The sequence below is a fragment of the Lissotriton vulgaris genome, chromosome 6, assembly GCF_964263255.1.
Source record: "Lissotriton vulgaris chromosome 6, aLisVul1.2, whole genome shotgun sequence".
Lineage (NCBI taxonomy): Eukaryota > Metazoa > Chordata > Amphibia > Caudata > Salamandridae > Lissotriton > Lissotriton vulgaris.
In genome coordinates this window covers 596374709-596399634 of record NC_141694.1, presented here as the reverse complement: position 1 = coordinate 596399634, position 24926 = coordinate 596374709, and the positions used below count along the sequence as shown (strand labels likewise).

The 24926-nt window shown below is 43.3% G+C and overlaps 1 protein-coding gene across 1 annotated transcript in view; it reads left to right on the top strand.

Moving 5' to 3' along the window:
* The window catches only part of LOC147707764 (trypsin I-P38-like), an 89711-nt gene extending 65338 nt beyond the window's left edge, over nt 1–24373 (top strand). The window contains exon 5 of the mRNA XM_086926617.1: nt 23760–24373. Coding sequence (XP_086782743.1) covers nt 23760–23909 — 150 coding nt within the window. The 3' untranslated portion in view covers nt 23910–24373. The remainder of the gene's footprint in view (nt 1–23759) is intronic.
* The last annotated feature ends 553 nt before the right edge of the window (nt 24374–24926 follow it).

Genomic DNA, 24926 nt, shown 5'->3' with positions numbered 1-24926 from the left:
AAACAAACGGTTATTAAAATAAATAATTATAAACATTTTTAACAAAGGATATCATATAAGTGAATTTTACAAAGTAGGTTTATCATTTTCGGTGCTAAGGGTACCACATTGCTCTGAATAGAAATACCATGGAGGGTGAGGTATTTGTCATATCATTGGAGGTGACATGTCTATATAATGCAGGCCCTTTGTATTCATTTTCCTAATCAGCAGTCTAGGCTATCTAATCCCCGTCAATCGTTAAAGTACACATTTGTGGGAATGCTCAGCAAAGAATGAATTTAGGACTTTACATGGCAAAAACCGGGTCCCTGAAGACGTCTTAGAGACAATGCACTGTACATAAACACAGAATAGGAGCGGCTTCTACTTTTCAGACATAGGGGCCCATTATGATCTTGGGCTGATCACCACCGCCATGCGGGTGGTGGCGATCCGCCCGACATCCTTGCCTGCCCGCCACCCGCCCGCCACCCATTGTCCCCCACCATATTACTATGGCGGGGGGGACCGTGGTGGATGGAAAGACCATCCGCCGCTTTGACCGGGGTGGAAAAGGTTTAATATGGTGGCGGTGTCTATCAGACACTGCCATCCATATTAGTATCGGCTTTTGGAGACGCGGGCGGTCTTCACTTTGGGGGCCCGCTATGGGCCCCCATGGTGAAGGTGAGGTGGAGGGTGCACATGGGGAGTACCTGTGGTACCCCCCTGCCTTTGCATACACAATGCGGCAGGCTCCGCGCGGTGCCTGCCGCTTTGTGTATGCAAATGCATTACATGCATTTTTAGCATTGTGGAGGGCGGTGCTGAGAGCACCTCCCGCCACGATGTTAAAAATACAGGATGCACCCCCCACGGGACCCCCGCCCTTATGGCGGGCGGTCCTGTAAACCGATGAAATGGCGGGCGGACTAAGTCCGCTTGTCATCCTAATGACCCCCATAATCTGTTAACCACAGTAGGCTTTTCATTAGTTTGGCCACCTTGTTATTTAAGCAGCGGATTGAAATGCCACCGTTCGGGTAAAAAACATAGAATGTATAACTTGTTATAGTGCATGGCAAGCTTTAAACTTGTAGAGGCAGGGTATGAAATCCTAAAATGTAATTGATTCTGCTTCCATCACTGAAAATCTCAAATTTGATTTTCACACCTCTCTCAGAATTTGATCTCTTTATGTACTTGTAGGACAGATGTATTAGCGGGGAACTCTCGCTGTAATCTCTCTCTGAAAATTGAGTAAATGTAGCAGAATTACCTTTAATTACTATTACTCTTTTTTTCCAGACAAATATGTATTCTAGATGTGACATATCTTTGCCACCATATTTTGACTAAAAAATCTTCTTCATAAACGCAAGCAAGCAATTCAAATACAAATAAATATTTTTGTCAATAATGAGAGTTTGTGAGTAGTTTAAAGGATTTTATTTTATAATTAAAGATAGAGGTTTCTCTGAGTCTTTATTGAATAGTCAAATATCAATCAGGTTACTGAATTGATAGTAGAAACATACAATAATTCAGATCATATTATAATGAATATACAGCACATTCCATTAAGGAAAGAATCCCTATTCTAAGAATTAGACACAAATGATGTCAGTCAGAACCCATTAAAAGTTCAAAAATAAAGGCAAGAGTGAAATTAGCATGAAGCTAATATATCAATATTTAATAATTGCAAAGTTTCCGATAAAGAGAAAAAGTATAGAGTAAATAAGTCTTGGTAAAGCCAATTAGTCAAAATATAAAGCTTGGGATTTTAATAAATGTCAAAAAGACACACAGCTTGTCGTTCTGCTCTGCCTCCACCCACTCCAGCTGAAACTGTTCTTGATCTAAAGGAATCCCTCTTCTCCCCTTCTCACGTCTGAATCAAAGTCTGCACTAAATCCCTTTTCCATCTCTCTCAATCTCGGGTCTGCAAGTCAGTCCCCCCTCTAGTTCTGTTCGTTCTTGTCTCATCTAAGGCAGTCTTCTCCCCTCCAGTGCAACAACTCCCAAACTAGGAACTTGTTCATAAATGGTAGAATGTTACAAAACATGTGGTCTGGTCTTTCCAATTGAAATCCAGCATTCTCTGGAAGGTATATGCCCTTCAGCTTCTTCCTATCCACACACACTTCATCAGGCTTTGGCTATCTCTTTGTCCTCACTCCACATGTGAAACTTATTTAAAATGATTTAATTTCCTAACCTTCTTATAGAGAAAGGTGTTGTTCTAACTAAACACATTGCATCATCTGCGAGAGAAAATTATAACAGAAAACATCAGAGCATAGTGTGGCACTGCATTTTGAAAGGAGTTTGCAGTATATTCTTACAGTAAAAAAAAGTATTTAAGTCAGTTCATGAATAGTGTGCTTGTTTAAAATAACATTTTACAAGCAACTAAAACCATATCGATCTGGTGTTATCTACAAGTTCAAATGAAGCTTCTTCGAGGCAAGATGCAAACTATAAATTCTATTCAGCAGCCACTGCTCTTGTGCAATTTTTTCAAATGTTGAGTTAATTTAATAGAAACTATACACTACTACTGCACACATGTTTAATAATTCGCATACGTTCAGAAAACACATTCTATAATTAAAACGAACCCTAATCTAGTATTAACTATGAATTATACTTGGCCCTGTTTTGACATTTGAAAAGAGCATGATTAACTAGATACTTTCTCCTTTGAAGCCTCTGTGTTTTCATTTTCTGCACCAAATGTCTACATGTCGTTTTTTTAAAGTACAAACTTGATTTATTAGGCAAGTCGGAATTTCAATTTTTAAAGTTATTTCCTACAGATGGAATGAGAGCAGCATCAACTGCCCAGACATAAGCTGTTATCAGCAGTGGTCTTTTTATTAGATGGGCTAGCTGGTTAATTTAAGAATGGGGATCAAAATGTCACAGTTCGGATGAAAAACATGTTTTGTGATATTTTACATTGCTGATTTTAAGCTTGGAATGTGTTAAGGCAGATTAAGAAATCCTAAAATGTAATTGATTCTGCTTTCATTAGGGAAAGTCTCACATTTTATTTTCAAACTTCTTTTGGAATCGGAATTCTGTATGTATTTGCCTGGGCGTGAACATGCCCAGGGCTGGCTTTAGTGCTGGTGGCGACCAGAGCAACAATGTTTGTTGGTGCCCCCCAATGACCATCTCCGGCACGGTTCCCTCACCACCACCCTTTAACAGGGCCCCTCATGTCTCCAGAACCTCTCTCTCTCAGGTGCATTTAATTAGTTTCATAGCGCCACTCATAGCGTTCGTAGGGTGTGAGAGCACTTTACATCACACAGTCTACACAAAGACAATCAATCAGAGGTGTGTAAAATCAGTGTTAAGTAAATGTGACATAGGGCAGAGAACTACAAGTGTATCCATACTGCTAGGCAGCATAGTTTAAGAGTGCTTGGGCTGGAGAAGCACAAGGTAAGAATTTGGGACCGGGGAAAAAAATCATAACGCTCTATTCCCTTCCTTGCTGTTTGCATGCAGCTCTTTGATGACAGTTAATAGCTCACTGTTCTATGTTAGAATTATAACTAACTTATAAACTACAAGTAACAAAGGATCACGCAGGCAACAGCTGTAACCCACTGATCTATTTACAATATATGCACTATGTGATCTGAATGGTACATGTTCTTTCCAGCAGGCATATTAACCCTCTGCGCTACCTTACCATGAGTCAAAACTTCAACTAGACAAATCTCTGATCTCTCTCTAGGAAGAACAGTAATCACTGGAGTTATCCTGACATTTTTATTCTTGCCTGAAAATTGCAGGAGGCCAGGAATACGGCAGCAGGTGCTTTTAAAATTATAATATACTTCAAACGCAACACCCCACCTGAAGTTAGCACCCGGTGAGGTCACACCGGTCACACTGCCCTAGAGCCACCTGCAAACATGGCAGTAGGGTGCTGAAAGAGTGCGACAAACAGTAGACAGATACATTTTATTCCGTACCATGCAGTTTAGTTCCTGGGTGGATCCATGTCCCTGTAAACAATGCTCAAGCAACAGGCTATATTTTATTAATCTTATTTCTTTTTAGCCAATCATAACATTGGATTATGATACTGAATGATGATGGTTTCTAAAATAATTGCCAACATTAAAGCAAGTTGTCCAGTGTGCATGGAGGTATCTGGTAACCCCAACTGAACAAGTTCAGTCTTTATAACATCATGATTTACAGTTTTATTTGACAAGGTCCCTGTGTAGCAATTAGCTTTTTAATAATACACCTTACATTATAGCAACAAGAATACCTTATTTGAGAGCAAGAAAAACCCTCACAACAGTCAGAGATTTACTTGCACACAGATTTCATGTTACGGCTTCTCATGAGGACTAATGCCCCTTTCTACCCCATAAGTCCTCTAAGCGCTATAGGGCCCACTAGGTGTAACATGGGACATTTTATTGTATGTGGTAATGTAAATGTAAATGTAAATTGATACTTGTATAGCGCACTACTCACCCGCAAGGGTCTCAAGGCGCTTGTACGAATACCGCTATGGAACCCATCCTGGCTTTCCCTGTGAGGCGTCCACTCCTGGGCACCCCCAAGGTGGAGGCCAGGCATCCTTAGCGTTGTGGGGGCCATTGTGGAGATTAAGCAAGCTATTGCCCAGAGTTGCAGAGTGGGACTCCATGATTGGAATAGGCACCGAGGCGAGAATTATCAGGTCCGTGGAATTTTGAGCCCAAGACCCGCCGAGGCGGGGAATTGAGCCCTGGTCCCGGGCTAGACCTCTGCATCAGGGTCTGCCGCTCTAATCATTGAGCCACACTTCTCCACTAACAGGAGAAGGGGGCTAACTCTCGCTCTGGAGTGAGAGTAGGAAATATTTTGCTCAGTACTTTTGATCATCCAGTGAATCGCAGTCTCAGGGACACACAAAATGATATAATTTTCACTCATGTTTGCCTCTGCTATGTCCATTATTTTATACCATTTAGACAAGGATATCACTTCTGAGTCACAATAACAGGGAAAGCATTGTAAAGGAGACACACCAAAGGCAATGTAGGTTGCCTATCAGCGAATCATTTTTGTTTCAAGTTATAGAATATTAAACTCTAATTGTCAATTGACTCAACCTACCAATTTTTCCTGAAGCAAAAAGGTAATTTTGTCTACTTTCCTACATGTAGGTGCGATAAAGCCCTGCTCTGCTGACTTTCCAGATCAGTGCATAACACAAGCACATTATAAGCATTCTGGTTGGAAACGAGAAAGCATTAGACTTTAGGAATTTACAAAAATGTCCCCATTTAATTTAGCATTTTTGGCTGTGACCTCAGAATGGAACCTATAGAGAATAAAAACATATTTTCTTCGGTACAAGAGAGACTCTTCAAAGTCAATTTATTTCCCAGCCCATTTACAATAGTAAAAGCAGTCTCTACATCAGTAAGATGAGCTGGGATTCATGGTACTGATGTTTTAAGCAAACGTTATTTTGGCATCTTCTAAAGATTGAGGGTCCATTTCAAAGTACTAGAGAAGACAGAAAGACCCTGTACTTCTTTTTGATACCCCAACCATCTACAATCTGCCTCACTCAGTAAAGAAACATATGCTCTATCCTGAATATTCTAAGGCAACTTCCCTCACCTGCCTAGGAAGCTGATGTCACATGATCAGGGCAGCATCAATCATACTCACACAAACCCAAACACACTTAAGTCAAATGTTGTCTCAAGGATAAGACCGATCAGTGAAACTGCACGAAAGTAAAGACCTGAAAATGCCTTGTGTAATCTCCTGCCCACAGTCAGGCATATAGATGTGTATGAATGTCCTCACACTCCCACCTAGGTATGCAAATATCCAGGTCACAACAAATGGACTGTCAGTATAAGATCCCTCCCAACTGGGCCCTGGTGTTGTGGGCTCATGTCCATGCAGGCACAAACATGTTGAGCTCCCCCTGAGCAGTCGGGGAAATCGCCCTCTCGGCAGAATACTGTCAGTGTGTGATCTCTCCAGAAATGTCTGACTGTGAGTGCTCCCTAATAGCCACACCCTACTAGTATAAACCCCAGGGGCTTAAAGCAGGCCCCTGTAGGCCCTCTGGCACAAACAGAGCCCTAACGCTTCAGGGGGCCCCAAGCATTCATTGGCCTTGGGCTGAATAGAGGCCCACTGATTATCTGTGAAATACCGTAGACTCAAGGGTCCTAAGACTCTGAAGCCATCTGAGCCATTCAGACCAAGGTCAATAGATCACTGAGAGATATGAGAGACTCAGGGGGGCCTAGTCATATTCTTTAGAGGGCTCCTTTATTTTCCGTTACACCACTGATAAAACCAGTAGGGCCCTGTGAGTGTGAGCTCTTTTTCCATTAGAACACAAGTGCTTTGATGGTGAGATTATCCTCAAGCTATGCTTTGCAGTGTGAGCTCCCGAATATTAGTTCCTAGTAATGTGAGATAATACCCAGCACTTTTCTAAATTGTGATAAGTGTTCATATAATACAGAACACAAAGCTGAAGGGTAGTGAGGACTATACACAAGCACAGGTGCTGCTGGAAAGCCTGCTGCACCACTCAATATTCAATATTCACCGCTGAGTTCATGTCTGCTAGATGCTGTATCTTCTCAGGCTAATGCTGTGTCCAGACCTGAAGCGTGACATGGTGCCTATGATTCAGTGTCTGTGTGTGGGATGTGTAGTAACCAGTGTCAGGATCCCAGGATCCTGTTATCACTGGTAGTACATTATCATTGGGCTTCACTTTTGACAAAAGGCTAAGAGGCCAATTACAATGCGGTCCGAAAAGGCTCTGACCGACAGTCGGTGCCTTTCCGATGGCATTGTAATTTGCCGGTCGATTTTCTTTCTGATCGCCTCATTACAAAGGAGGCAGCCGTAAAGAAATCCGAACTGTCATTTTTTTTTTTAAGTTTGATTTATTGAGAAATAAAGGGAAAAGGAAGGGAAGGGGAAGGAAAGAGAAGACTTACAATAAGCAGGTGGTAGAAGTAAACATTAAAGTAAAAACTTCATAAAAATAGGCATTACAAGCATGAAAAGCGTGAGCATATCATATAGGCGGGAATACATAAGGCAAAAATACAATATATATGAATACAATAATAACAATAATCAAATATTAGTAGGAATAAACAATGACGGAGGAAGTCATGGGGGTTTGCGGACTTCAACTGTGTCCGGAGCAGGAGAAGTAGGAACTGAAGTGGTAGGAGAGAGATATGTTACCAAAGGGAGCCAAAGTAGGTCACGTTTAATAGCCAAGGAGATGGGAGATACATAATTAGTGTCTAAACGATGATTAAAACAAATTGCATTCCACCAGGATTGATAGGTAACATTCTCAGCTTGTTTCCAATTAGAGGTAATGATATGAAAAGCTATAGCCAGGAAGAGGTCAAGTAAAGGGTAATGGTTGGGGGGACGGGGAAGTTCTGATGAGAGGGAACCAAGAAAAACTAGTAGAGGTGAGAAGGAGGTGTGGAGTTGAAAAATCTTTTGAATTTGCTTCCAGACCAACTGCCAGAACTGGGAAATAGGAGGGCAGTCAAACAACATATGTTTGAGGTCAGCAGAGGGAAATGAACAAGACCAACAGGAGGAGGGAGTGTCTGTGGAGAAACGGGATAGAGCGCGAGGGGTAAATAAAATCCTATGGTAAATAAAAAATAGAGTCTGGGTAGTATTAGCAGCCCTGGAGGTCCTATGGATTTTAGTCCAAATTTTGTCCCAAAAAGGGACCGGCCATGTCTGAGAAAAGTCCAGCTCCCAAGCAAGTTCAGTACGAGATTTTGATCTATCCTTGATAAGGCGAAAAGAATTATATAAGGTGGAAGCAGAAGGAGTCGAGTCCAGTAAAAGGGAAGTGGGTCCGCAATCTGCCGGAATTTCGTTAGAGGGTGGGAGAGCTTGAAGGTAAGAAAGTAAGACTGGATAAAGGGTGTTGTATTGAGTTCGGGCAGAGATGGGCAAAGAGAAAAGAGATTGCAAGTGTTGAAATGAAAGAGGAGTACCTTGAGACACTAATTGAGAAATCCAGGAAAGGCCACGAGAGTGCCAAGTTTTCCAATATATGGTACGGTTTCGTAATTTAAGAAGAGCATTATTCCAAATCGGTTGTTCATGAAGAGAGAGAAGAGATAAATAAGAAGATGAGATGTAGGGGAAAAGGAGATTGCGAGAGTAGGAAAGAATAGGCGAGCGGAGACGAGTTGAGGAGGAAGTAAAAGATAAGAATTCTCGGAAGGTGAATGGGGAAATAAAAGCAGATTCCATGCTTAACCAGACAGGAGGATGATGTGGTAAATCAGATGATAACCAGCGAATCGTTTGTTTCAGGGAAAAAGCGCGATGATATAATTTGAAATCAGGAAAACGAACTCCCGAGTTAGCTTTGTCTTTACGTAAGGAAGTAAGGGCTATTCTGGATCGTTTACCGTTCCAGAGGAATTTCAGCAATAGAGAGTCAATTTTCTTAAAAGAAGAGAGAGGAATGCGTATTGGGAGCATGGAAATAGTGTAAAGAAGAAGGGGAGATAACATCATTTTTATAGAGTTGAGGCGTCCCCACCAGGATAAAAAGAGCGGGTGCCAACGAGTGATAGCCGTATCCATTTTCTTATACACATAATCAAAGTTTAACTTGAGAGTATCAGATAACAAAGGAGCAAACCAAACCCCTAAGTATTTAATTTTGGATGTTTGCCACGAGAAACCTGTAGAAGAGAAAAAATGTTTCTGACAAAGAGGATTTAATGGTAGAATTTCACATTTATCAGCGTTTAAACGATAGCCGGAGATTGCAGAAAAAGAAGAAACCTGATGAAGAAAAGAGGGAATGGAAGTAGCAGGGTCATAGCAATAGAAAAGAATATCATCGGCATAAACCGAGAGTTTGACTTGTTGGGAACCAAAAGGAAAGCCAGAAATAGTGTCATCTAAGCGAATTTTTGTAAGGAAGGGTTCTAAAGCTAAAATAAAAAGTAAGGGAGAAAGTGGGCAGCCTTGTCGAACTCCTCTGTGGAGAGAGAAATAGTCCGAAGACAATCCATTAACAAAAATAGAAGCTTGAGGATTAGAATAAAGCAAGGAGATAACAGAAATGAATTTAGGAGGAATACCAATCCAACGTAAAGCCTGAAACATGAAATCCCATCCAATACGATCGAAAGCCTTCTCCGCATCTAGGGAAATGGCTGCAAAAGGAAGATTGAGTGAAGAAGATTTACTAAGTACGTTAAGAAAAACTCGGGAATTATCTGAGGAGAGACGTCCTTTGACAAAACCAGATTGTTCTGGTCCAATGATGTCCGGTAGAAGGGAATCCATACGTAGGGCCAATATCTTTGCCAAAATTTTATAATCAGTATTAACCAAAGAGATTGGTCTATAATTTTTACAAAGGGAATGGTCTTTATCATCCTTTGGAATTAAGCAAATTAAAGCTTGTTGGAAGGAACCGCTAGAAGAGCCGGTGTCGGAGAAGGATTGAAATAAAAGTAGGAGTTTGGGAAGAAGAAGAGAAGCGAAGTGACTGTAAAATTCAATTGTAAAGCCATCAGGGCCCGGAGATTTACCATGATGGAGTTTAGAGACGGCATGGGAAACTTCAGAAAGGGAAAGATCGCGTTCCAAAGCATGAAAATCAACATGTGAGGTCGGGGGAGACGGGAGAGATTGAAAATAAGCAAGAAGATCATCAGGAGCAGGAGTTTGTTCAGGAGTATAAAGCGCATCATAAAATTCAGCAAATTCTGCAAGAATTTCTTTATCTTTAAATGTAGATTCACCAGACGAGGTTTTAATAGATTGAATTTTTGTGCGTTCTTTACGAATCTTCAAATAGTTGGCCAGGAGCTTCCCCATTTTATTTTTACCACCATAATATCTAGAGTTACATTTGAGGAGGATATTAGAAGCGGCATCTGTTGTAAATTTGTTAAAAGAGATTTTTGCATCAATAAGAGCTTTAAGGGAAGAATCAGATTTAGAGGTGAAATAGGCCTGTTCTAAAATCTTAATGTCAGCTAGAATTTTCTCCGATTTGGCCGCATGTAGTTTTTTCCGCCGTGACACAAAATTAATAATAAAACCCCTAGAGGCTGCCTTAAATGAGTCCCAAACCATAACAAAGGGAGAGTCCGGAGTTTGATTTAAAAGAAAAAATTCCTTGGCAAAATCAGTAAATTCAGCATTAAAAGTGGGGTCTGTAAGTAAAGCATTGTTAAAACGCCATCTACCAGAATGTGGGGAAAATGGAAGTAAATCTAGGTCTACAAAAACAGGGGCATGGTCTGAGAGTAGAATGGAGCCAATCTCTGAGCGGATAGCGTGTTGGGACAAGGGTTTACTGAGAAAAATATGATCAATACGGGAGTGGGATTGGTGAGGAGGGGAGAAAAAGCTGTATTCACGAAGGTCGGGGTTGCAAAGTCTCCAAATGTCTACAAGGGCATTAGTCTTAAATGAGTTGAGAAATTGCGTGTGCATTCTAGAGGGGGTAAATTTGACTTTTGAGTGTCGGTCAAGGAAAGGATCCACAATCTGGTTGCAATCACCAGCGAGGAGTATATACTCTCCCCTAAGAGAAGACAGTTTGGTAGAAATAGCAGGCCAGAAGGATTTATCAATTGCAGTAGGAGCGTAGACATTAAAAAGGGTGAGCGGGATGTTATTAATGAGTAAATTAACAATAAGCCAACGGCCATCAATATCACAATCATGAGTTATTGAAGAAACATTTAACTTTTTATGTAACAAGAGAACAACTCCATTCCTTCTAGAAGTGGTAGGTGAACAAAGAATATTACCCACCCAACAACGTTTAAGCTTCAAAGCCTCCGGTTCAGAAAGATGAGTTTCTTGAAGGAGGGCAACATCAGTTTTAAGTCTTGCTAAATGCGAAAGAACCCTCTGTCTTTTAATGGGATTATTTAATCCCTTAACGTTCCATGTTGTTACACGGAATGAAACAATTTAGAAAACAGCTATAAACAACATGCTTAATAATGCATAAAAATACAATTGAGAATAAATGAGGGCATAAAAATACAATTGAGAATAAATGAGGATACAATTGAGAATAAATGAGGATACAATTGAGAATAAATGAGGATACAATTGAGAATAAATGAGGATACAATTGAGAATAAATGAGGTGAACTGTCATTTTGACTGGCTTCCGACGGCTTCGGAGAGCCTGCGAAATGCAGCCAGTAATCCTAAAGGTGGCTCTTTCTGCCCTTGGGATTACGAGGTCGGGTTTTGGCAGCCTTTCCATTCCAGCCTATCGACACAGAAAGGCAGTCGGACCTTGACTTTGGGGGCCACCAGCAGAGCCCCTTGGGTGCACTGCCTCCGGTTGGAGGCTGAGGGGGTACCTATGGTGCGCCGTGTTGTTGCCTGTACCGCGTGGTGGGCACCTTGCGGTTTCTGCCACGGGGGCACAGGGATGAACTGCACCTCCTATTGTATGGGAGCATGCATTCTGGCCAGTTTACAGCTGGAATACATGCTCCCATTGTATAGTATAGGAATGTGACCGAACAGTGCTTGGTTGGATACTAATTAGTTGGTCATCCAAGAACAAGATATCAAGCCTATAGTCCAATATCTTGTCCTTTCAAGACTTGATTTCGGAACATCTCATCTCACCAGTTTACCATGAGTGCCTCTTGCACCTCTCAGGGACGTTTTACATGCAGCAGCTTTCACTCGAAGCAAGATATTTTATCACATCATTCCTGTCTTAATAATGTTTCAATGGCTCCCTCTGTAGCTCAAACACCTTATGAGACAGTTAGGATCACTTACAAAGTCGTACATAGCTCCACTCCCTTTTCCCTGTCTAATAATCTCTACCTGACCATTGACAGGCTTCACATTCTCTATGGTGTAATCCATCTCACAACAGCCTTTCATGTGAAGGCTCTTGCTCCCTCCTCTCAATTGCATATTTCCCTTTTATATTTCCTCTCTATCGATGTTTGTAAATAAAATGTTGTATCTGCAAATATTCAATGTATATACATGTTTCTATGTTAATTCCTTTACTCTGGTAACTCAGTCCCACTGTTCTAAAGTGTTCTGATGGACGTGAGATAGGATGAAGCTATAATAAAATATAACATTATTTTGTTACTTTATTTCACATTTGTTATATAGCATTGACAAAAGCAAGGTTTCAGTGCGCTTTACAAGTAAAACAACATTGGCGAATGTCAATTTCCTTACAATGAAAGTGGGAAAAACAATAGACATGTTAATATAAACCAGTCACTCATAGAGGATGCATGTAGAAAATATTGAAAGAAAGAAGAGAGAGAAAGGTAGACATGAAGGATGCAGCAAAGAAGGGACATTAAAACACAGATGGACAAATCGCCATAGACCCTCCTGCTATAACAACCCAATGACCTTCTCACCATCGCATTGTTCTGCAAACAGCACAGTGTACTACCATAATTTCCAAGACCACTGAATCTGCGTTGAGGTTAAAACACATTACATTTCACTAAGAGGGCCATGTTTCATGTTGTGGATCAGCTGCAGTTACGCCAGTGACATGAAGTGGGGGTGCTGTGTAAGATTAAGTATCCCATCAGGTTTGTGAAACTTCTACCCTTGGGTTATTTTTAGGTTTCCTTCCCCACTATCGGTGATATCATCATCAGTGCTACAGTATCTCCAAAACTCTTTCCAAGCCTCACTGATAGGGGTGTCTTAATCTTCCAGTTTCCAGTGGAATAAACATACCAGAGAAGCAGCTGGCCGAGCCAAGCTGTTTTTTTATCAATGTTGCTATGCGTCTTAAACCAGCACTTGTTTTAATAGCAGATATCTGATAAAATTGTCCTTAGGTACTAAGGTTCGGAGGAGTGTTGTTTTCCAAAGAGGCGTATTTTTGTCTGGAGGTCAGTATGTGCCTGTTTGCTTTTCCAGTAACTAAATAGAAGTCATTGTGCTAATAAGCTGCAAATATAGAACCAGAACAAACCCAAGAATGTCATCAACATTTCATGGCAACTACCTCCACAATGTGTTGATTGTGCTCCTATCTGACAAAAAAAGAAATGTGTGTTTTGCACAGTAAAAAAAATTCACTTAGCAAACATCTGGCTTGCAGAAACATTGCTTTGACATGATTGTGGACTGATTTGTTTTGCTTCACTTTTATTGAAGCAAAGTTTGAGATCCCTCTTTAGTGAAGTGCTTCTTGACATATTTTCGATATTTCGAAGCCCTATAAGCACGTGTTTCAGCTCAATTAAACAGCTCTCATTTGAGCAAACTCTAAAGGAGGGAAGACTTAGCTGGTTTGAATTTGTGATCTGCAGGTGATAACTGATACCAGTGGTAGGCATTTAAATCAGCAAGCCACTTTTTCACTGTATCAGGATTTAACTCTTCACCAGTAGCGGCCGCTACTAAGTGTGAGCAGTGCAGTGAGGTGAGCAGAGTGTGGGGGGGGGGGGGGGGGGGGGGGTTTGTGAGGGGGGGTAAGAAAATAAACTGACTTACCTAGGTGCCGCTGGGTGCTGCCACATCTCCTCCGTCTCCTCTACACTGCAACAGGAAGCTCCCAGCCTCCCAGAATCCCCTGTCCAATCACAACACCTCATTAAGCAGGGTTGTGATTGGTCTGAACGCTGTGGTTTGGCGTTCATACGGGGGCTTGAAGGCTTTGCATTTTTCCTCATTAGGCTGTGTAATGCAGCCTAGTGGGGAAGATGCAAAGTGCGCATGATGGTTTGACTGGCCATCTTGGGTCGGGCAAACCATTATGTGCATTTTAGAGTGTGCTTTACACTCCTCCCCTACCCCTGCACTGGACAACCTGGCCCACTCTGCCCTGCACTCTAGCGGGCAGGAAAACTAAAATGATATTTATTATATTTTAGTTTTCCTTTTTACACTGTGGGGCGATGCTCCGCCGCCTTAGTGGAGGAGCCACCACTGCTCTTTACTAGAATATCATTGCCTCATTGCAGAGGGTTTTTCTTTACCCCTGTTTGCTGCCGCACTCCCCCGCACAAGAAATATGCAAAATGGCTGGAACAAACACACATGTGAGCCTAAAGACCTCCGCTTTTTCACTGCTGAGCACTTCATGCAATGCAGGCGCCACAATTGGCTCTGACACCCATGAGCTGGTTTCCATTCCTGACTGGTGTTTAGGCAGGAAGGTACATTGCTCTGCTTAATCCACCACTTATTGAAATGTATTTGGTGGTTTAATATATGTTTAATGCCACTATAATGATCAAGCTGCTGTACCCTGCAATGCTCACTGGTGTAAAAAGTTTATGCCACTGAAATGGACCGTGCAGGATTAAAATACCCACTGATCATGTGGAAATGACAATATAGAATCTCTCTCATTAGGAACTCTGAATTGAAATTTTTACTTCAATGCCCCCAAGAACACGGCATCATCTACTTCGCAAGAAAATATTAAATATATGATGTCATACATAGGTAGATGTAATATAATGATGGAGTCTAATACACAACCTGACCATTTCTTTAATATATTTTAAATACCTGGGGTATGTACTTGTTGAAAGACTACTTACATAAATGTTACTAGGTAGAAGATGCTGTCACGGTTCAATTATAGCAAGAGCGTTTTGAATATGGAGGCTGAACAGGTAATGGGCTGTGGACCAGGGGTTTGGTTGCTTTTATTCACTTCAAATATGTCACAGCAGTGAGAAATAAAGTAATTTTTTCTGCTGTGGTGCAACAATGTCCAGTCCTGGAGTTGCTGTCTTCCTCTTTCAGTCCATGTTCATTTCTATTTTTAAAATAGGCCACCTGGAATAGACTGTTCACAACAGTGGACAGGTTTGAAATCCATAACACAACATAAAACTGAATGGTAACTGTGTATACAGGGTACTTATTTACCTCACAGTTCTAAGTTACAATATAGACAACAGAAGCTTTGCTCGCATTATCACATAATTTAACTCTACAAACTTACATTCTATTTAATACCACATAAATAAACCCCATGTAAATCCACTCCATGCCACATAAAACCACATAAATACACCCAACACCATGCTACTTAATTCCATTCAAACAATTTCGCTCAACGTCACATAGTTTCTTGCCACACAATTCAACTCCATTCAATTATATCCCAAACCAAATATTTCCACACCACACCACACAATTCCACTCCACAACATGCCACTCCACAACACAAAACACCGCTACAAATAATTACAATTCTTTTTTTAAAGATATTTTTATTGAATAAAGTTTGTGACAGACAAGGGAAATAGTTTCACCACATGTTGGGCCAGATGTAGGTAGGCATTTACCGGTCGGTAACGGCCAAATTCGGCCGTTACCGACCGGTAAATGTAATTTGAGATGTAGGGCCCTGTATTTTACAGAATCGGTAAATTTACCGAATGGTAAATTTACCATTTCTGTAAAATACCGAATCTGTATTTTTTCCGATTCGGTAAAATTGATATGTAGGTGGGACTCTTCTGAGTCCCACAAGCATTACAGAATCGGTATTTTACCATCAAATACTATTTGATGGTAAAATACCGATTCTGGTGTGCATGCACATGTGTGCATGCACACCTGTGCCATATGACAGGCAGACCTGCCCTTAGGGCAGGTATGCCTGCCACATGGCCCCCGAACCTTTTTTGGGGGTGCTAGAGGGTGTCAAAGTGACACCCCCGCACCCTTGTCAGAATCGGTATTTACCGATTCGGTAAATACCGACCGGTAATGCCCCATTCATTCCTATGGGCTTCAAAGCCCATAGGAATGAATGGGGCGTTACCGGTCGGTATTTACCGAATCGGTAAATACAGATATTTACCGATTCGGTAAAAGGAACATCTGGATGTTCCTACATATCCACCCCTCAGATTTACCGATTTTTAATTACCGAATCGGTAAAATTCGGTAATTAAAAATCGGTAAATCTCATTTACCTACATCTGGCCCATTGTTAGCTGTCCACAGACATCATGATACACATTAACAAGGTCAATAGCACATTTACGTTAAGCCTGTACATCTCTGTCAACTGTCCTGCGCATTTCTAACTCCACCACGAGCGACACACAGATATCTCCTCTATATACATTCCATTTCAACCATTTCTTGTCCCATTTCTTCGGGCACCCCCTGTTTATGAACACCTCTTTCTCCGCAATCATACATCTTTCCAGCTCTTTAAGCCAAACCGCTATGGCGGTCGGTGCCACACCCCCCATCCCCTTGCCGGTTCTCTCTTGATCAATGTGTATCCCAGTGTCACCAGCTGCTGCTCAGTTTCAGTCAGGTCAGTCAGTATCTGTCCGTATGTTAAGCAAACCTAGTCGGGACGTCAGGCCCACCGACTTCCCAAACGCAGACTGCAAGTTTTTTATATGTTAGGGATATTGCTTTAGAATGAAGTGGCCCATCTAGCAAGCAGTCCTGCAGAGGAGACGAGTCTGGTATGTCCCCGCAGATCGGGAAGGCCGTCTGCAGAGCATGTCGTATCTGCAGGTACCGGAATATCTCCCCCGACGCCATCTGGTAAATCCTTTGAAGGTCCTCAAATTTAAGTATGGTCCCCTTTTAACTAAGTCCCTCACTGCCGAGATTACTATTGTATCCCATCTATCCTGGTTTGTAGCATAGCATGCCTAGTTTCTGCATGCACCATAGTGGTGTGGCCTTAGTAAGAACGTTATCCCATCTTAATCGTGTGTTTGCCAGATGCTAAACCTGTACCGTGTGTAGTGTCAGGCCAAAATACCTCTGTCTCTTAGTGCAAGAGTAGAGGGCTCCCAAATAGCCATCCAGGGTATAGGCCGGGTCAGTCGGTGAAGCATACCTCCAATGGTTCACAGCCGCAAGTTGAGAGGCTCAGTAATATAGTCTGAGGTTTGGCAATGCTATCCCCGTCATACCATCCTTTCGTTAATTTCTGAAATGCCACTCTAGGGGCCCCACATCCCACAACAGCGTGCGTACCTCTCCCTCAACCGCTATAAAGTACTCATCCGGGATTCGATGTGGGCAGTTCTGGAGGACGTATAAGAATCGCAGGAGCGCTAACATTTTAAAAAGGGCCACACGTCCAGCCAGAGACAGGGGCAGGGACCTCCAGTGTTTAACATCTGCTCGCAATCTGGCTAACGGGGCTGCTAAGTTGCGACTATAAAAGAGAGCTGGGTCCGAGGTAACAAAGATACGCAGATATTTAAAGCCTTTCTCTGTCACCACCAGCAGGCAATCCTTGGGGAGCCGGGGAGTCTGTACACACAATACAAATAATACCTACTTACTCCAGTTAATTGCATAACCCGAGTATTTCCCAAAATTCATAAAAATATTAAGAACTGTATGTATGGACTTGTATACGGGGAGGCGAGATATAATAGTATGTCATCCGCATACAGGGATATTCTATCTTCACATTCCAATGTCCATCGCATTCCCACACCATGACATCTCGGCGGACCCAGACCGCCAGGGTTCCAATATAAGGGAAAACAGCAGCAGGGACAGTGGACACCCTGCCTGGAACCTCTTCTCAGAGTAAAGGCCTTGGACATATAATTTTTTACCCTGACTTTGTATTTCTGAGTATAGCAATTTCACCCATCCTATAAATGTAGGGCCCAAATTTAACCCTCGCCAGCAGCTCAAACAAATATGGCCATTCAATAGAATCAAATGTCATGGAGGCATCTAAAGGACAATATAACTATGTCTTCTCTAAGAAATTCCCTACGCGCCATTACATTATGTAATCGGTGTCGATTAAGGGGCGTACTTCTACCCGGCATAAACCCATATTGATTGGGGTGCACCAGGGGGGAAATCACTGTCCCGAGGCGCGTGGCAAGGACTTTCGCCAAGATCTTCACCTCCACATTGATCAGCGAAATGGGCCTGTACGAGCCACATTCGTCTACGGGTTTCCCATCCTTGTGGATCACCAGAATGCTAGCTATACGCTGGTCCGTAGGAAGGCGCCCCCTCTCACTGCTTTATTCGTACATCGCCTTTAGGTGAGGAACAACCTGTGAGGCCACGACTTTCAGGAACTCAATGGGAGTTCCACTGGGCCCCATCGCTTTCCCTGACATAATTTGACTCAATCTATGTTGTGCAAAGCTCGTGGGATTTTACACCTGTTCTGCCTCTAATCCCCTGAACTCCTCCTCCAGCTGAACTAGTATTTGGCATCTCTTTTCTATATATCTCGCTTTCAACAAAAGTGCATGCCCCTTCAACACCACCTTGTAGGCCTCCCATACAATTTGTGCCGAGTCAACTGACCCCATATTTTCCTGCAGGTAATTTCCGGTTTGCACACATAATTCTTCTTTAATGTCGGGTATTTTTAACAGCCATGGGTTTATAACTATAGTGGAACGTGCCTGCCGCTCCTCGTGCGTGAACTCAATCCTAACAGGGGAGTGGTCTGAGATACCTCTTAGTGACGTCTGAAGGTGTCTAAAACTGCTGATCGAGGCCGCATATGTTAGGAAGTAGTCGATTTGGGAGAGACTGTTGCGCACACTAGAGAAGTATGTGTAATTGTAGTCTGTCATTTGCAACTCCCGTCCCACATCTAACAGTTCCAGTGCTGCAGTGAATTCCACCATTAATCTGTTTGGTCTAGCCCCCTGCCTTCTTGGGTAGTGATCTGTCTTATCGTCCATGGTCTTGTTATAATCCCCACCCATCAGCAAGGTACCAGCGGGGAGTTCAGTCAGTACTTTACCAAGGTCCATCAATGCCACTCTATCAAGTGCCAGCGGCAAATAAACCGACACAACATTCAAAGCTGTTCCCTCCCATTGGGCTTCAGCCACCCCAAAGCGACCCCCCAGGCTTTCCCAAGTCTTGTGCACAATAAGGGGCATGCCTTTCCTAACCAGGATACGCATACCCCTAGAGCCCGCGGTATACTCAGCATGAACCAAAAGCTTATATCCCCACTGATTAAGGGCCTTACATTTATTACCCACCAGGTGTGTTTCTTGTAGCAGCACAAGATCCGGGGAATGCCTTTTTAGATACTGTTGAACAATACCCTTTTTTATTTTATCACCCAATCCATTCACGTTCCAAGACAGGACAGACAGCACTAATTCCCTGTCAACCCTCATGCCATAGCTCACTTACATCAACAGCTAAACAGGTCAATATGAAGACTGACACTTTATGTCGCATCACGTGAATGAGAACAACCATTCCATACCTACGTCTGTCACTTCCAAAACCAACATGTGAATGATCACATAGCAAAACATTATATTTATAGACCACCCTGTCCCTGAAACACCCCCCCCTCCCAGTCCCCCCTTCCTGCCTCCCTGCCCTTGGATTTAAAACTACCCACTCCCCAACATGGCAGAGCACCTCTCCCTCTCCCCGACATTCTGAAAATGCACGGGGTCAGTCAGTCCCTACCCCCGCGTGCACATATCACAATTTATTAATTTCGCCATCCGCAATTTACGAACACATAAGTCTTGGGTGGGACCCCTCAGGTCAACCTGCAATACTTTACCAAGTCACAATCGTCCACCCTCAGGGACGTATAGTAGATTCTACTCGGTGCCAGTCTCTTTCCAACCACACTTGATTTTCTCACAGCATTGCAAAGCCTTCATACTTGTCCGATGAGTGTCTCAGTCTTGCTCCACATCCGACCCTTCTCTCACCGCCGAGCCATTCTCATGCATTTCCACCTGGTCGCCACTCTGTGGACCAGACCTCCCAGCACGGTTTTTCTTTGGCTGCCAGGCTTTCTCCACCTTTCCAGTCAGTCCCATGCTTCCTCCGAGGATTCAAAGAACCACGTTTACCATCCAATTCCGCTCTCAGCCTCGCTGGAAATAGCATTGCATATTTCACTTCCCAGTCAGGAAGTTCCTTCTTAACTGCCTGAAAACTGCGACGTTGGGCCTGGACCTTGGCTGTGAAGTCTGGAAATAAGGCAGCTTCATAGTTATCCACTTTCATAAGGGGGCCTGATCCTGTCGTCTGTAGGATACTGTCTTGGTCTCCATAGTTAAATACCTGGGCTATCAAGGCCTCGGGGGCCCCGGTTTGGGCTTACCTCCAGGCACTCTTTCAATCGAGAAATAGCTAGATAGTGACGTAGGTTTGAGGTGCTTGGTGATTAGTTCTTTCACGTAGAGGTCCGCCGCTGGTCCCTCCATTCGTTCCGGAACTCCCAAAATGCGTATGTTATCACGTCCGGCGCTGCCTTCATAGTCATCCAGTTGTTGTGCCATTCAATCTTGTTTCCTTTGCAATTTGACCGCTTGCGTTTGGAGCTCCGACATGTAAGTTTGCAAAGCAGTAGTAACTACTTTGAGTTCTTTTACCCTTTCGTCCATCTTCTTGAAGTCCGACCTGATTAGAGAGACCTCCACCGTAACTGCATCCAGTGAGGTGCGCATGCCATTAATTGCCATTAATTGCCGCCATTATGTCATGCGGTGTCGGTTCCAGGGCCCGTTTAGGGGTATCGGGCCCTCCATCTTTCTCCACTTGCTGTGTCTCTCCCTTCTCTCCAGCTTTAGACCACTCAAATTTGGACAGTTGTTTCTGGGCGTTCACTCTTGGACCCCTGCCACCCGTCGCCATATCCGCAGAGAGACAGCTCAGGTGCCAGAAGAAACCCCTAGGCACTATCTGATCGTGCTTGTCATTTGCATCGCCAGGTATGATGGCATTCTCATCTGCCTCAGCTTGTTCCCCCCAGCCCCGGCCCCCCCTCCCAATTAGGTGCAGGTGGCTCATGTGAGAGTGTCCGCCAGTTGTATGCCACTATCTCCGTGGGGGCATGAGGCAAACTGAGCAGCAACCTACTTAAAATCTAGTTCTCCCCACAGTGGCTGCCCGATATCACCACTATACGCAGGGTACCGGCACTGAATAACCCAGAAAGTCCTCTTAGGGGAGGCACTTTCTCTCTAAAGAGCACCACTAGTCTCAATGAGGGTTCATATGTAATCCAGGCCTCATCTAACAACTGCTTTGTCTCCTACAGCAACGTCAATATTCTTGCCAGGGTGTTACATAGGGGTCTCCCTTCTGCAGGCCAACAAATACAGCCCCATCCACATCATAGCAGGGGTGCCAACTTCCCTTGTTACAGGTAGAGCCTGCCCCCACCAAGGATCACACAAGCCACCTCCACGAAGGATCACACACTCCTCGGGTTGTCCAATGTGACCCCGCCTTCAGACGCTGTATGCGCTGCTTCTCCTGCGCTTCGGGCCGCAGGTATCACATGCAGCCACACTACTGTTTGCCTCGAGTCAAAGAGGCACGTCGGGCCTTTCCGCCTCCAGTTCTCATTTGATGGCAGCCACCTTACAATGGTCCCTGGGCCTAGCTGGACGCGCCTCCGGGGCATCGAGTAGTGAGACCCCAACACCTGTCATCCTCCAGGCCCTCTGCCAGCTCTCGCTCCACTCTCAGTCGCACAGCTGCGTGGCAGCACTCACCAGCTTACTGCTTCTTCCCCACGGCGTCTTCAAGCTTCCGAGGCACCAGGCCTTTGCACAGTCACCTCCCGACCCAGCACCTCCTCCGGTTTCTGCAGAGTGGCTCCGGCAGGCCGCAAGCCGGAGCCTCAATTAGGAGCCCTCGCCAGCCGGCTCAGACCTCCCAGGCCTCCGTTGCACTCACGGCTCGGACCCACTCACTACACTCCAGCCGTCGAGCCTCCGCTGCAGTTCACGCCACCTCTGGACTCCCCTCAGGCACTCCCGGAGCAGTTTTTCACCGCCACCTCTCAGCCCTGGTTCGCTGCTTCAGGAGGCCGCCATTACAGCCGCTACAGCGTCACTTGCAGAAAGGGGCACTAATCTCCACACAGCCGTCACGATAATCGCCAGTATCGACCCCACAGGAAAGGGGGGGGGTTAGTCTCACACCGCCACAGCTATCGTTTTGGTGCGGTCGCATAAGATATTGCAGAATGCAGCGCGGGAAGACGGGAGCTAACCTAGGCTGCGGCCATTCTTGGTGGCTGCTCAATAATTACACTCCTTGCCACACAATATCAGTCCACTAATTCCAGTACACTCAATACCACATAATTACTACCCACATATTTCCAATGCCCACCATGCCAGATAATCCCTCTACACATAACTTGCTTCAACACCACAAATTCTATGCCGCTCAATTCCACAACAAACAATTTAAGTCCATCCAACACAATTGCACTCCACCACACATATATCCACTCCATAACACATACCTAAAAGACATTCAGCCTGATTCATGAAGGAGAATTACGCTCGCAAAGGGCCAGATTCTCAGAATCTGGCCCTTTGCGAGTGCAATTTTTGCATTTGGGATTCATCATCCCAAATGCAAAAATCGGTAATAGCGAATTCGCAAATTTGCGAGGAATTACATTTAAGGATTCTCTATTTGAGATTCCTTAAATGCAATTCATCATCCATTTTCAAATTGCGAAATCGCACTTTCGGGCCGCTATTTACCGCGAGGTCAAACCTCGTGGTAAATAGCGAAAACTTAGAAAAATGCTTTTGAAAGCATTTTTCTAAGTTGCATGTTACACACACACATGTCTTTTGGACATGTGTGTGTGTAACATCTGTGTAATTTGACATTTCAGGGGTGTTACAGGGTGTCCTTTGGACACCCCTGCACCCTTAAAATCGCAATCTCATTTGCGATTAGCTAATTGCTAATCGCAAATAAGGAATGACTCCCCATGCATTCCTATGGGCCTTTAGGCCCCATAGGATTGAATGGGGAGTTATTCCTTATTTGCGATTAGCAATTAGCTAATCGCAAATAAGGAATCTGTAGGAATCGCAAAAAATATTGCTATTCCTACATGAATCCCGTTTTGCGAGTCTGGAATAACGATTCCTTATGATTCGCTATTTCAGACTCGCAAAACTTCCCCATTTAGTGCTATATTTTAGTGCAAAATGTGTCCTTTTATTGATTTAACATGTAAGGATGCGTTTCATTGTAAAGAAAAGCATGACAAACACAACTGGTGTGAGTAACAGTCTCTCACAGTCTAGCCATTTGTGACATTCTCACCCGCTCGCTGTAAAAATTTTTCCATGAACAGCGCGTAATTACCCAATGTGGCATTATGGCAGAATTTCAAGAATGTTACATATCACGCTTGGCACGAAATTCCCGCCGTAATAAAAATTTCTCCCAAACCTATACAGCTATAAAGCTGGGGCAAGTTAACATGATCAATTACAGTTTTTCTTTTAGGGATAACTTTTTTGACATTTTATATAGTGTGCTTTACATGAGCACCAGTTACAACACACAAGGACACATTATTTTTTGTAGGCGCAGGGAGAATATGCAATTTGCCCAGATATACAGGATGTTGAGGCGACGCCGAGACTCGAACCCGTTTTCCCTGTTCCACAGATGCCAGCTCTGGTTGTTATGCCACATCCTCATGTAATCTATGTTATAGTGCTAGTGCCTGAGTATGTCTGCCATACATGTCTTGTACAAAATATTACATTTGCAGATATGCCAGAATCCATTATGAACTAAACAGAGAAGAAAGCTTAAGAGCATTTTATACCACAAGTTATTGCATTTTTGAAAAACATTTAATACATTGATGAAAAATTCCAAATGTAACTATCTAGCCTGAAGCCCAGTTTAGGCATGACAAATAGAGATGACATTTCTTAAACACAGTCTTTCTTTTTTCATTGTAGGGAGATTCAGGAGGTCCCCTGGAGTGCAACGGACAGCTTCAGGGTGTTGTCTCTTTTGGTAAAGGATGCGCACTGGCGGGCTACCCGGGTGTTTACACCAGAGTCTGCAACTACAATGCCTGGATCAGTCAAACCATGTCTGATAATTAATGCATTGAAAGTGTATAGGCAATGTTAAAGGTGGTTTCCTGAAATAAAGAAATGTTATACGCATTGTTGAAACATACATGTGCACATTATAATGTCCAAATCTTTTGTACATGAATTAGCATGCGATAACTCAGGTGGCACAGTCAGTAATGAGGCCTTCACATGTGTTTCATACTGCCATGAAGTCATAATTTGTCTCAGAGACTTATAGCATGGTTGCTTGTGTCAGCTCTAAAAGAGAATAAAAAGTTTTAATCACACAACATACTTTAACATTTGGTGGCAACTTTCAACATACATATTTGTGATATCAGTGAAACATATTGTGACATCCATGGGAAGTATAAAATGTAACCTCATCTTTATAATTAAGTACTTGATTTAGTTTACAATGTAATTGTCTTATGTAGCGCTTCAATAAATATATTTCTGCATATACACCAGTAAATGTATTAGTGATAGAATTAAGTGTGGGAGTACATGCTATGTGTGTTGGAGGTGTTGGCTACAAGTGTGCATGCTTGACTGCAGACTGGGTGTCTTAAGTGTCTGCAGTTTCTAGAAGTGTATGGGGCCACAAGGGTATGTCGAAGGAAAACTGCAGGCTTGTGTTGAGAGGTGTATGTTTCATATGGCGGATGGGGTTCGGGTGTATATATATGTCTAGGGGTACATGCTATGTCTAGTGGGCTTCTGTGTCTGGTGGAACTGGGGGGCCGATTCACAGAACTAACTGAAGACAAAATCCTCAAGTTACTACTTTTGGTATTCACAGAAGGCATTTAGTAGTAGTAAAGTTAGGATTTTGTCTTAAGTTTGACTTAAGACAAACTTAAGACAGACTTAAGACAGACTTAAGACAGACTTTTCTCACCTGTAAGGCCCCTTCCCATTTGCCTCTTTCTCTCCATCACCCCCCTCCAGTTGTTCCTGTTTTTAGCAGTCATCCTTCTGCTTCCCTTTATCTCTCCCCTCTCTTCTGGACATTTGAAATAACAATAAACATGTTTTGGCCAG